At 28.6% G+C, this 13,351-nt stretch overlaps 2 protein-coding genes and 1 non-coding gene across 3 annotated transcripts in view; 2 read left to right on the plus strand and 1 right to left on the minus strand.

Moving 5' to 3' along the window:
* The window catches only part of LOC125843569 (uncharacterized), a 224,888-nt gene that overhangs the window by 196,298 nt on the left and 15,239 nt on the right, over positions 1-13,351 (minus strand). The gene's annotated exons all lie outside the window — the stretch shown is intronic.
* TRNAQ-UUG (transfer RNA glutamine (anticodon UUG)) lies at positions 1,275-1,347 on the plus strand. Its single transcript has one exon. It is a non-coding gene; the product is annotated as a tRNA-Gln (tRNA).
* On the plus strand, positions 6,846-13,341 carry LOC125843554 (GABA transporter 1). The gene is made up of 7 exons (XM_049522676.1): positions 6,846-7,044; positions 9,043-9,273; positions 10,496-10,593; positions 11,147-11,333; positions 11,444-11,574; positions 11,896-12,129; positions 12,945-13,341. The coding sequence occupies exons 1-7, from the start codon at positions 6,945-6,947 to the stop codon at positions 13,323-13,325; spliced, it is 1,362 nt and encodes a 453-aa protein (XP_049378633.1). The 5' UTR covers positions 6,846-6,944; the 3' UTR covers positions 13,326-13,341.

Consider the following 13,351-nt stretch of genomic DNA (forward strand, 5'->3'; position numbering starts at 1 on the left):
AAAAAAAAAAAAAAAAATATATATATATATATATATATATATATATATATATATAAAAACTAGAATTTTATTGGTAGGCCAATAGGATGTCAAAAACATGTTGAAATTGCATGGAAATTTGTGATAATTGTCGGTTATAATTTATATATATCTAACACTTTTCTTTTGTAGACTTTTTTTTTGTGTAAGCGAAAAATGCGGGAGAGATTAATTCAATCTCAAGAAAATTAAGTATTAATTGGTTTAATAAATTAATAATTAAATTACTAACCTAGGACTATTCTTGATTGAACAACACGTATTAACAAGTCCACATTTTATTTATCGTGTTAGGAAACATATAACAAATATGGACAGACAAACCTAACACATTTTGATTTATTCATTGTTTTTTAATAATCACATATCTCGATCACCAACAACATGTAACAGATTATAACTTTGTCCATCAAATTAGGACAAAATGAGATGATATCACCTAGCATTTTTTTTGTCTCGAATGGAGTTTGAAACTGAAATATCATGATTCTCAACTCACTTCAGTAACTACTAGGTCAACCCTCGAGGGCATTTTGATTGGATCATCTTTATGACTAAGTATTATTTTTCTTTGGTCAATTAAGAAAAAAGGAAGAAAAAAAATCTTATTCATGATTGGCAATATGGGGTTAGTCACGTGATGAGCATGTTATTCTAGAGGAAAAGCATATGCTAACACATGATTTTAAAAAAAATTATTTTTGGAAAATTGAATTAAAAGAAAATAAAAATATAATTTACAAAATAAATTTTGACTTTTAGTGTAGGATAGGCCTTTTTTTTTTTTGAACTTTTATGGTAACCATATGATAATAGAGTACTTTTTTTTAATATATATATATACCCTTGTTGTGTCAAATAGTAAACATAGGTCACATGGATTTATTTTGGATGGACCATATTATATACCAACTATTTGGAGTTCACTAACATGTTTTATATGTAATGAATGGACCTACTTAATTGATCCATAACCTCATATATTTTTCCCCACTATATAGTACAATTTAGATACCCCTTATCATCAATTTCTTGGGGTTTATGTTTTAGCATGTTTCATATTGGTGGTTAGAAATCTATTAGGATCTTTTTTTTTTTCTCAAAAGTCAATTGAATGTCATTTCTAACACAAACCTAGAAATATTATTTTTTCTATTCTAATATGCTATTTCTTTATAATGAGAAGAAGGGGACCGGCCTCTTTTTCGTACCAATCCTTATTTACATCTTTTTTTGGGTGTATAGCTCAATTGGTAGAGCATTGGGCTTTGAACCTAGTGGTCGTAGGCTCAAGTCCTGTTATACCCAAATCTACCTTACACTCTACTATGAATAAGGATGCATAATAACCTTCGAAGATGACTCTTTAGTCTTTTGACTCGCTTCGGCGATTTCGCCCTGTTGACAACTTTAGGGAATTATCTCAATTAAAACTTTGATTATATTCTAGATTTCCATCTTATAAAAAATATGTATAGCTCAACTCTAATAATATAAGTACACAATAATGTGTCTCCATAGTTTCACATTGTGGTGTATTAGTGTTTTTTTTTACAAATTCTATTTTTTTTAAAATAAATATATATAAGAGGTTGAAACTTTTGACTAATTAAAAAAAAGGGGGCCTTTGAACTTGGGCTAGACATTCTTTTGACTAGAGCACTTAAAGAAAAAGACAACCATCTTTAAATTCCATTAAGTATTTATAAAAAATTGCTAAGAATATTTATTTGTATTCATTGTTTATATAAAATCAAAATATATAATTGTCTAAAGTAAAAAAAAAAAAGTGAAAATATATATCATTTAATCATAGTGCAAAGGTACACTTCTTAATTCTTACATTTATTTGCTTGATGCAAACATAGCGTGTATGTCAACAATATTTTATTTCCTATATAATTAATATGATTAAATTTCATACTTAACTCATATATTTTTTTAAAAAAAAAATAAACACATAAAAACCCTACACAAGTACAATGATTGTTATCCCCTATTTTTTAAAAAGTATTTATACCTCTTATATAATGAAAATCTACACAAATGAACATGTTTGAACTAAATAAACTCAAGTTAATTTGAAGGTGGACAATAGAAAAGCAAGCTAGAATAAGAATGAAAAATGTAACAAATAATATAATTTTAAAAAAATACAAATACATAAATGCTTAAGAACTATCAAAGATACACATTTCAGAAAAATATTTATTCTCTTTTTAATTAAAGGCGCGAATAAAACAAAATCAACAAAATATTTATACCTCATGATCTTTTCAAAACTCAATATTGTGTAAAATATTTATAGTCTACGAGGTATAAGTATTTGATTTTAAAATACAACGAAATTATTTAGGGAAAATTGTATATAATAGCAAACTATTAATTTAAATTAAATGCTATAAATATAGTTTGATTTAATTGTACCCCATAGCAAACTGTTGCTATTTCGCCTCTCTCCTGGTGAATCTCGCTCGCCACTCTCGTTCTCTTCCTCGCCTCTCTCGCTTTTTATACAAATGCAAATGTATAAAATGTGTTTGTATTTGTAAAGCGAGAGAAAATTGTATATATACATATATTTTCGTTCCCCTCTCTCCCCTCTCCCATATCTCGCTCGCCACTCTCCCATATCTCGCTCGCTCACTCGCCTCTCTCACTTTATACAAAAACGCAAATGTATAAAATGCGTTTGTATTTGTATAAAGTGAGAGAAAATTGCATATATACATATATTTTCATTCCCCTCTCTCCCCTCTCCCCGATCTCGCTCGCCACTCTCCCAGATCTCGCTCGCTCACTTGCTTCTCTCACTTTATACAAACACAAATGTATACATTGTGTTTGTGTTTGTTATTAAGCGAGAGAAAATTGTATAAACAAATACAAATGCATATATTTTCGTCCTATACACTTATGATTATACAAATACGATCTTCCCCTGCCCAACTTTCTTTTGTCTTTCTCTCTTTCTCGCTTTATACAAACACAGATTATACAATTGATCTTTTGTATATGTATACCAAAGCAGATTATACAACTGCTTTCTTTTGTATATGTATAGCGAAATTATACAACTGCTTTCTTTTGTATATGTATAGCGAAATATACATATTTATGTTTGTTATGGAGCGCAATTATGCAAACTATACCTATAACTTACAAATATGATTTTTGTGTTTGCTATATGTGAAAGTTGCTCAATTATTTATCATTAAATCATTTTTAGATGGGCCTATCTAAAATCTTGTTGACTTCGAAAATTGGCCCAATAACAAGAAAATGGGCTTTTTAATAAGGCCTTTAAAGCTGGTTTCGGCCCTTTTTTAAAATAAATAAATTGTGTAGGCTGATTTACGGAAATATCCTTTTTTTTAAAGTTGTCATTTAGCTTTTGCTCTTATTTTTAAAAGTTGACCAAATATACTTTTAACAATTTATCGTAAAACGTTAAACTCAAGTTTAATGTTTGTTCATACATTTCTCAATATTACAAACAAAATAGTGTGCTATTGTCTAACTTTTTCAATAACTAACAAAGCTTTAGAGAATGATATTTTAACGTTTTGTCATAAGATTTTTAGGTTGCTCGAAATGAATTTATATATCGTGATCCAAATCCAAAAGGTCTATATATAGCAAGAAATATTAAAAGAAAAAAGTCATTTTTTTACTATAAGAAAAGGTCCATAGGTTGAAGGCCTTGACTATATGGCCCATCTAAGATTGGGCTTAATTAGTATGTTGCGAAGAATAGACATCGTTATTTAATCTATACCTATTTTTAGAATATTTTGTACACTTTTTACTGTGAAATTACTTTAGATATACGATGTTTGAAAGTGTAACCTTAGACAACATATGATTGATGTTCAGACATTTCTGATTGAGTTTTAGTCATATGTGCATGAATTTCAAGTGAAAATAACTGAATTCAACGACATATGATTGAAATTCAGACAAAAATGATTAAACTTCAGCCAAAATGACTAAATTTAAACCATATGTGTTTGGACTTTAGCCTTATGGACATATGCCACGTATCTGGTGTTGTTTCAAAGTGAATATACTTGTAAAATTTTACACATTACGACTATGACTCAAATAATAATCCCAAAATTCAGTAAATATAGGCTGATAATTATACTTGAGAATTGAGTTTATTAAATGAAAACACTAGCTAAAACTTGGGTCACTTAACAATTTTAATTATTTCACCTCAATATGTTCTAAAGATGGGAAGTGGAAGGTACCCCACAAAAGTGAAATTTTACTATGCGAATTCTTATTAATTGAAGTTCAAAATAAGTATCGAATATCATGTAGAGGATTAAAATAAATCAAAAGGCAATGTAGGAAAATAAAATTCTACATTGTTTGTATGTGTTGAAGTTAAACTTATGAAATTTAGGTGTGACATCAACCAGTTTGAAGGCATTTAACTTTGATTTATAAGTAAAAAGTTTACACAATTTTCAAACTAAAAAAAGTGGTAACTTTCAAAAAAATTGTACCAACAAATTCATAAAACAACACTTTCGAATTTATTTAAATAGAATATTAGGAGAAGTTACATAAAGTATAATATTTACCTTCAAATAGATTTATGTCTTAAACATAGATAATCCCTTAACGGTGTCCACTAATTTCTGTTTTAGACATTACTTGATGCTAGTTTCAATCATAACATTCAAACTTTAACAAATGTGTACTTATTAAACGCAAGTTGACAATAATGAAACAATGACATATGTGACATGTGTGGATCCAAATAATTCTAAAAATTTAATTCAGAATTAATTAGACAAGAAAAGTGAAAAATCATAACAAAAAATTTTGTTTTGGGCTATTACTTCACCAAGCCGACTAGCGTTTTCTTTCCACTTTATAATTAATCTTAAAAATATTATTTGAACCCCACCTCTTCTCCTTATACTTCTTCCCCTCGAAACCTCTCCTCTATCGTTGTTAAAAATATTTTTTGGTTTGTGGGAATGGGGGAGGGTTTTTTTTTTGCTGAGTTAATTTTGTTTTCTTAATTATTTACATCATAACCAAGTGTCCAAGTTAGAAAAAAATAAAATTATTATATGAGATCAAAAGCAAATGTAAATTTATTTTTTGTGTCACATCATCATGAGATATTTATTAGGTACATATTCCATTTGTTATTATTAAAATATTTAAATGATCGCATAAAATAATTAAAATATCTATAAATTAGCCCATATTTATATATAGGATTCCAATTTTCACAAAATAAGAAATGATAGGGGCGTAGTTGTTTTGATAGCTTATTGACTATGCAAGTTTGAATTTTCTACTTCCCCATTTGTTGTTGGATTCTCCATATGTAAGTAAAGGATGTTGTTGGTCTAGTTATTTTCGAAGACAAGCCAGAAATTTTATTAAAGATGTTCAAAATTTATGTATTTATAAAAAATATTTTTTTTATATACTTTATATAATTTTTTAATACATATAATATAATATTTTTGACAAAATTATTCAACAGGTTACTTTTCACTATATGTAGCTAGTATTATCGATGACAGAGTCAAAAATTTCAATAAAGAAACCAGATATACTATATTTGAGAATAGAATTTATACTTCTCTTATATTAAAGAGATTCGGTAAACATAATTGTCGCTGATTGGAAAGAAAAACAAAAACTAAAGACCCCAACCTATTAGTTGATCACTTTTAATCCCATTGAGGTGCGATATAATGATCAATAAAGTGGACAAAAATCATAGGAGACTCTAGTTCAAATTTCAATAGAGACAAAAATATTGATAAATTGATTTCTCTATATATATGTAGTCTCAATGAACAAAGTTACTCGATATATAACGATACTGATAGAAAATAACAGCACTTTATATAGAATAGTCAAGATATTCACACATTAATCCAGAAACCATTATCATAAGAACATAGTTACTCGATAACCATGCTGACAGAATCTAACAAATACTTGATATAGAATAGTCAAGATGCACACATTAATCGTAAAACCATCATTATAATATAATATAATTTATATTATATATATATANATTTTTTATATATAATATAATTTTTTGATGAAATCATTCAACTGATCACTCTTCACTATATCTAGCTATGTCATAGTTATTATCAACAGCAGAGTCAACAGTTTCAATATTGCCTCGTGTTGATTCGACAATTTGCGTCTCTTGAGAATATAATTTATACTTCTCTTATGTCAAAAGAGATTCAATAAAAATAACTTCATTATTGTTTTTTTTTTTAAAGAAAAACTAGAAACCCCAACCTATTAGTTGATTAATTCCGATCCCATTGAGGTGCGATACAATGATCAATAAAGTGGATAAAATCGTAGGAGATTGTGTTTGAATTTCAATTGAGACAAAAATATTTGTCAATCAATTTCTCTTTATATGTCTGATCTTATTAACAGATTTATTCGATAACTATGCTGACCGAAAGTAACAAGTATTTACATAGAATAGTGATTTAGAAACCATTATCATAAGAACAAAGTTACTCGATAACCTTGCTAACAGAAAATGACAAGCACTTGATAGAGAATAGTCAAGATGTGAACTCATTAATCGTGAAACCATCATTATAAGCAAAATAAAGAACACAAAAATACGCAATCACCATCCCCAAATTAAAAAAAAAAAAAAAAGGTGCATATAATTGGGAACTAGTGGGGGTGGGTGGGTGGGTAGATAGTTGCTAGATATATCTCTATATATACATAAGCTTCCATATTGTCATAATTTGCTTCATCATCATCATCTTCCCCATATCATCTCCACTCCATAAACCTCATCAATATTTATAAAAAATAATAAGATAATATATAAATAATTATTATACAAATACAAATTATAAATATACGAGAGAAAAATGGGAACAGAGTTTATTGATAATGTTTCTTCATCACATGAATATCATGATCATGAAAAAGAGCTTGATGCTGGTGCCCTCTTTGTTCTTAAATCCAAAGGTAATTATATTTCTTTATTCTATGTTCAATAATAATAATTACTTCATATTTATATATAGGATTTTTATAATTAGTATATCTTTCTCCCTTTCCCTTGTTTGTTTTGATTTCTATTTCCTCTAATCGAGGTTGCAGTGAAATGAATATGATTCTTCGATATTTGATTAGAAGTTTCACATATTAATATTGGAATGAAAAAATTGAGTAAAATTCACACATATCCATTTTTAGTTGTATTTATAATTGAAAAATAATCACTATTATGAAATTTTAAGCTAATGGTGAATGCTATTTCTAAAAATAATTTATTTATTTTTGGTAAGAAGTGATCCCTTGTACGAGGTCTTTACTCAAAGTGAATTCAGATTAATTATGAATGCTCTACGAAATTAATAATGGACATGGAGTGAAAATTAAAAAATTGACTCAATTTTCTCAAGACTTACTATGCATAGTTGGATATTTATTTTCGACCAATCATGTGGTATATACCGACTATTATATGGTTTAATAATTATATTAGTATAGATTGTCTACGTAATTATTTTTCAAATCTTATTATCAGAAGATGCTTTGTTGAACTGTCCGACTACCCTTATATACTTTTTTCAATTAATAGAAAAATATCACACAAGTAAGAAGATTCTTTTATTAACACTATATATAGATTCTTTCAATTTATTTGGACTTTCATATAATAATTAAAACCAAAATTTCAAACTTTCATACTTTGGGAGTTGGTTGTTTTTTGTCACTTACTTTGATTTCCATATTAGTATGTGTTGTAAGTTCATCAACTATTTATCATTAATTAATTAATTAATGTGTTGAAACTTTAACTAAATTTTGATGGTCATCAAAATAATTATATAAAAATGATTTTTTACTATTTATTTATTTGGCCAAACTTGTCATTTTCTATGACACATGATACTATATATCTCGTTGGGGCACACACTTACAACTGGTCATCAATTTATAGTATATAGTATTATATTATTTTAATAGGAAAAAAGTCGAATATATATTCGAACTTTGATCGAAATTGATGTAACAATATCGAACTTTGGAAAGGACTTTTTACCCCTGCACTATTTAATAGTGTATTTTAAAGGTATATATGTGTCCACGTGGACACGTTACTATTTATAATGATGCAATATTTATGATGTCCACGTGGNTGGTCATCAATTTATAGTATATAGTATTATATTATTTTAAAAGGAAAAAAGTCTGAAATATATTCGAACTTTGATCGAAATTGATGTAACAATATCGAACTTTGGAAAAGACATTTTACCCCTGCACTATTTAATAGTGTATTTTAAAGGTATATATGTGTCCACGTGGACATCATAAATATTGCATCATTATAAATAGTAACGTGTCCACGTGGGCACATATATACCTTTAAAATACACTATTAAATAGTGCAGGGGGGTAAAAGGTCCTCTATAAAGTTTGGTATCATAATAGCAATTTCGGCCAAAGTTGAAATATTTTTCAGATCATTTTCTCTATTTTAATTGATTATATCATATTTGATTATTACATAATTTCACAGATAAACTGTTTAAAAAAAGATTTGTGGTAGAGTTATTTAAAAAAAAGATAAATAATGAGATAATTATTAAGTAAATAAAAAAATTAACAACGAGATCACATTAAATTGGTCCGTACATATAAAATGAGATTTTTTTTCTTATAATTCATTAGACTTATTTTCTTTGTTAGAAAAATTCAAATATTATTAAATTTGCTGAAAAACATTACCTACTTCCCACAGTGAAATTAATGTCTTATTTTAAATTGTCAAATTTTCAGCCGAATTTTCTGTTTTCTTTTTGTCCTTTTATTTAAAAAAAAATATATAGTCTATATGCTTGGCTAAGTTTAGCTTCAATGCTGACAGAGTCGTCATTCTTGTTTAAAAAGTGTCAATTAATTTTTATTTTATTTATATATATATTTACTTTTTTATATTTTGAATATTTACAGGATCATGGGTGCATTGTGGTTACCACTTGTCCACTTCAATTGTAGCTCCACCATTGTTAAGTCTTCCATTTGCTTTTGCTTCACTTGGTTGGTGGGGTGGAATTTTATGTTTGGTGATTGGAGCTCTTGTCACATTCTATTCATACAACCTCTTGTCCATGGTCCTTGAACACCATGCTCACCTAGGTCGCCGCCATCTTCGCTTTCGCGATATGGCCAACGACATTTTAGGTACGTACATAACGAGGTCTAATACACTTTTATACTATCATATCATCTGAAAGTCAAATTATAAGATACAGTACATCTATCCTCTATCCTCGCTTCACCCTTCCTATTATTAATTAAAGGGAAAAAAGACAAATATACCTCCAAACTATCGTAAATGATATATAGATATCCACCGTCATATTTTTGAGACATTGGTTCTTCTGTCGTCCAAAAATTAGAGCATATATATCCTTTTATAGTGAAGGGCATATATGCTCCAGTTTTTGGACGGCAAGAGCACTAATGTCCTAAAATTATGACGGAGGGGGTATCTGCATATCATTTACGATAATTCGAAGGTATATTTATCATTTTTCCCTTAATTAAAATAGATGTCTTCAACTTTGCATGTCTTTTATATTAAAAAAAATATATATGCCTCAATAGGAGAAAGCGCTGACAATTATATAAAATAGAAAGGGGTCCATGTAGGTGGTGTACTGTCGCGATGAAAACATTGAACATTTTGATAGTATTTAAAAAAAATAAAAAAATATTTTGACAAGTAGGACTATTTTATTAATACGTATATGTATATATAAAGTTTTCAAAAATTATTATATTGATTATATGTATTTTCACACTATATGTATAGGATCCAAAATTTCATATCCAATATTGTAACCTTTTTGGGTTGCGTGCATCTTTTTCTTTTTTTTATGAGTTTTTCTTTTTGAGTAGCCACCAAATTTGAAAAGTCATACTAAATAATTAATTTTTTGATTGAAACACAATTTAAAATTAGAGTTAACTTCTATAGTGACAAGGTCAAAGAATTATAATGTTAATAAATCATGATGTTTGACGTGTTATAAAATGTTAAAATACAGTAACACTAAGAGAGAAAGACAGTTTGATATATTAAGTTTTTATTATACGTAGAGTTTGCAAAATATTAAATCACAAAAGTTTAAAATATACAGTTTTATGATACATTTCTACGAAAGATTATTTTGAGAGCTCGAATTCGTAAAAATATCATAATGTGATCGTACGTATATATAGCTAAAGTCAAACTATTATTTTTGACCCACCTACTGCATTTAGCACAATCTTTTTATGTTGTCCATAAAAAATATAATTTCCTTTTTCTTTGGGTCCATAATTGCCACTTGATTCTTAACACTTAAATAATTTATTTATAGAAAATAACAAAAACTCACTATATATTAAATTTTCACAGGACCAAGGTGGGGCAGATATTATGTTGGACCAATTCAATTTATGGTATGCTATGGTGCAGTAATAGGCTCCACTCTTCTAGGAGGACAATGTATGAAGGTGAGTTCTTGAAATAAAACTAAGACCAAATTTATTGTCGTGGAGTTTCAAATTTCATAAGATCAAACTCGTAGACATTAGTAAAATTTTTAAGATAAGGCCGAAAAGTGTTTAGTGAGATTTAACTTATTTCTACTTTTTAATAATTACTGTCATGAAGTTATTCCTGTGAAACTTGAAACTTCATAGTTATGGCTATTTTTTAAAACATGGTCAGAAAATTGCTAGTGAACGTTGTTTCTACTTTTCAATTATAGCTACTTTTAAAGATAAGTTTGAAATTTATATAGCTACTTTTAAAGATATGGCCAAAAAAATAGCCGTGTACGATATTTTTACTTTTCAGCCATCGTCATGGAGTTTCACCTATGAAAGTTAAAACTTCTTGATAGTGATTATTTTTCAAAGACAGATAAGTGAACAATATTTCTACTTTTAAAATGGTAAACTTTTTATACTGTCAATGTATACGACTTAATTATAACTACAAAAGAATAGAAAACTAATTTACTTATAATATCTTTTCACCTTTTTTTATTTTTTATTTTTGCAGGCAATTTACTTGCTATTAAACCCAAATGGAGCTATGAAGTTATATCAATTTGTAGTTATATTTGGTGGTCTAATGTTGATTTTAGCTCAAATGCCATCATTTCACTCACTTAGACATATCAACTTAATTTCTCTTCTACTTTGTCTTGCTTATAGTGCTTGTGCCACTGTTGGTTCCATTTACATAGGTATAAATTAATTTCTATTGCAAAATATATATATCGTCAGACTTTTCTATAATAGTTATTTTCGATAATAAGAATTCACTATAATGACTTTTTGTTATATATTTTGCTAGGAAATTCATCCAAGGGACCTAATAAGGACTATTCAATTAGCGGTGATAAAGAAACACGAATTTTTGGAGTTTTTAATGCAATAGCTATTATTGCCACCACATTCGGAAATGGCATTATTCCTGAAATTCAGGTTAGCTTGTGTTTTCACCTGACTACTCCTGAAACCATGAAAAAAATAAATATCCATATTATGTATTGGTTAAATTAATCTTTTTACCCGTATTAAACATGACGAACTAAATACTTTATCTATTTTTACTTAAAAGATTTTTTGACCTGACCATATCTAATCTGACTTGACCTTTTATCACTCCTAGTTCATAATTTGTTTTTTTTTTCTTATCGAGTCTTACCAATATATATACAAATCTAACTATGTACCAATCTAGACGAGTTGTATGAATTATATTTTTATAGACGATATTTGACAATCTTAATATGATTATTACAGGCAACGATAGCGCCCCCGGTGAAAGGAAAAATGTTCAAAGGGCTTTGCATTTGTTATGCAATGCTTTCAACAACTTTCTTCAGTGTGGCTATTTCTGGATATTGGGCCTTTGGTAACCAAGCTGAGGGCCTCATTCTAAGCAACTTTACACAAAATGGCCACAATTTAGTCCCAAAATCATTTATCTTCATAACCAACATCTTCACAATTCTTCAATTGTCTGCTGTTGCTGTGGTATGTTATACATTATATTGCTTTGTTATTATCCACGTATCAGATGTCCAATATAAAACGGGTTGAAATTTCACAAATAGCCACTTTTCAGTCTTTGAAATTGAAAAAATAGTCATTGTCACTAAGTTTTAAATTTCACATGTGAATGTTTGTCACTATACACATGTGAAATTGAAACTCCAGTATGGCTATTTTTTAAAGACATGACTGAAAAGTAGCTAGCGAACAGTATTTCATCATCCTGAACGTGCGGGAGTCTTACAAAGCCCCACATTTGACCACGTACCGCATGTCCAGTATAGAACGGGGTAAATTTCACAAATAGCCACTTTTCCGTCTCTGAAATTGAAAAAATAGTCATTGTCAATTTGTCATGGAGTTATGAATTTCACAGGTGAATGTTTGTCCAGGAGCTGTACATATGAAATTGAAACTCCATTGACCATTATGATGGCTATTTTTCAACGATGTGACGGAAAAGTAGCTAGAGAACACTATTTCATCGTTCCAAACATGCGGGAATCTTACAAAGTCCCACGTTTGTTGAGGAATTATAGTATTTTCTCTTTATAGGGTCGTGATCAATCTTTACCTCATGAACTAGCTTTTAAAATTGAGTCAGATTCAAAATTCATTTTCTTAAACAAATGAAATTAGTTTTACAAAACAATCTACTACAATAGGTTGGTTATATTATACAAACTTGCATAAACTATTTACACTATCGACATATATAAGTTTATAATCCGTTTGAATACATTATACATTTACTATACACTAGCACGATTACAACTAATTTGGTCTGTTTTTTGCAGGTATACTTGCAACCAACAAACGAAGTACTCGAAAGGACATTTGCAGACGCTAAGAGCAGTGAATTTTCAACTCGAAATGTGATCCCACGTCTAATTTCTCGATCAATTTCAGTCATCATATCAACTACAATCGCAGCAATGCTTCCATTTTTCGGAGACATCAATGCAGTGATCGGGGCATTTGGTTTCTTGCCTCTTGACTTTGTGTTGCCTGTGATTTTCTTCAATTTGACATTCAAACCATCAAAGAAGAAGCCAATCTATTGGCTTAACATGGCAATAGCAGTGTTTTTTTCAATCTTAGGAGTCATAGCAGCAGTTGCTGCTGTTAGACAAATTAGTCTTGATGCTAAAACATATCAATTATTCGCAAATGTTTAAGCAAACGAACATTATATGTTCGGAAT

This window comes from Solanum stenotomum, chromosome 11 (genome assembly GCF_019186545.1).
Source record: "Solanum stenotomum isolate F172 chromosome 11, ASM1918654v1, whole genome shotgun sequence".
NCBI classification, from domain to species: Eukaryota; Viridiplantae; Streptophyta; class Magnoliopsida; order Solanales; family Solanaceae; genus Solanum; species Solanum stenotomum.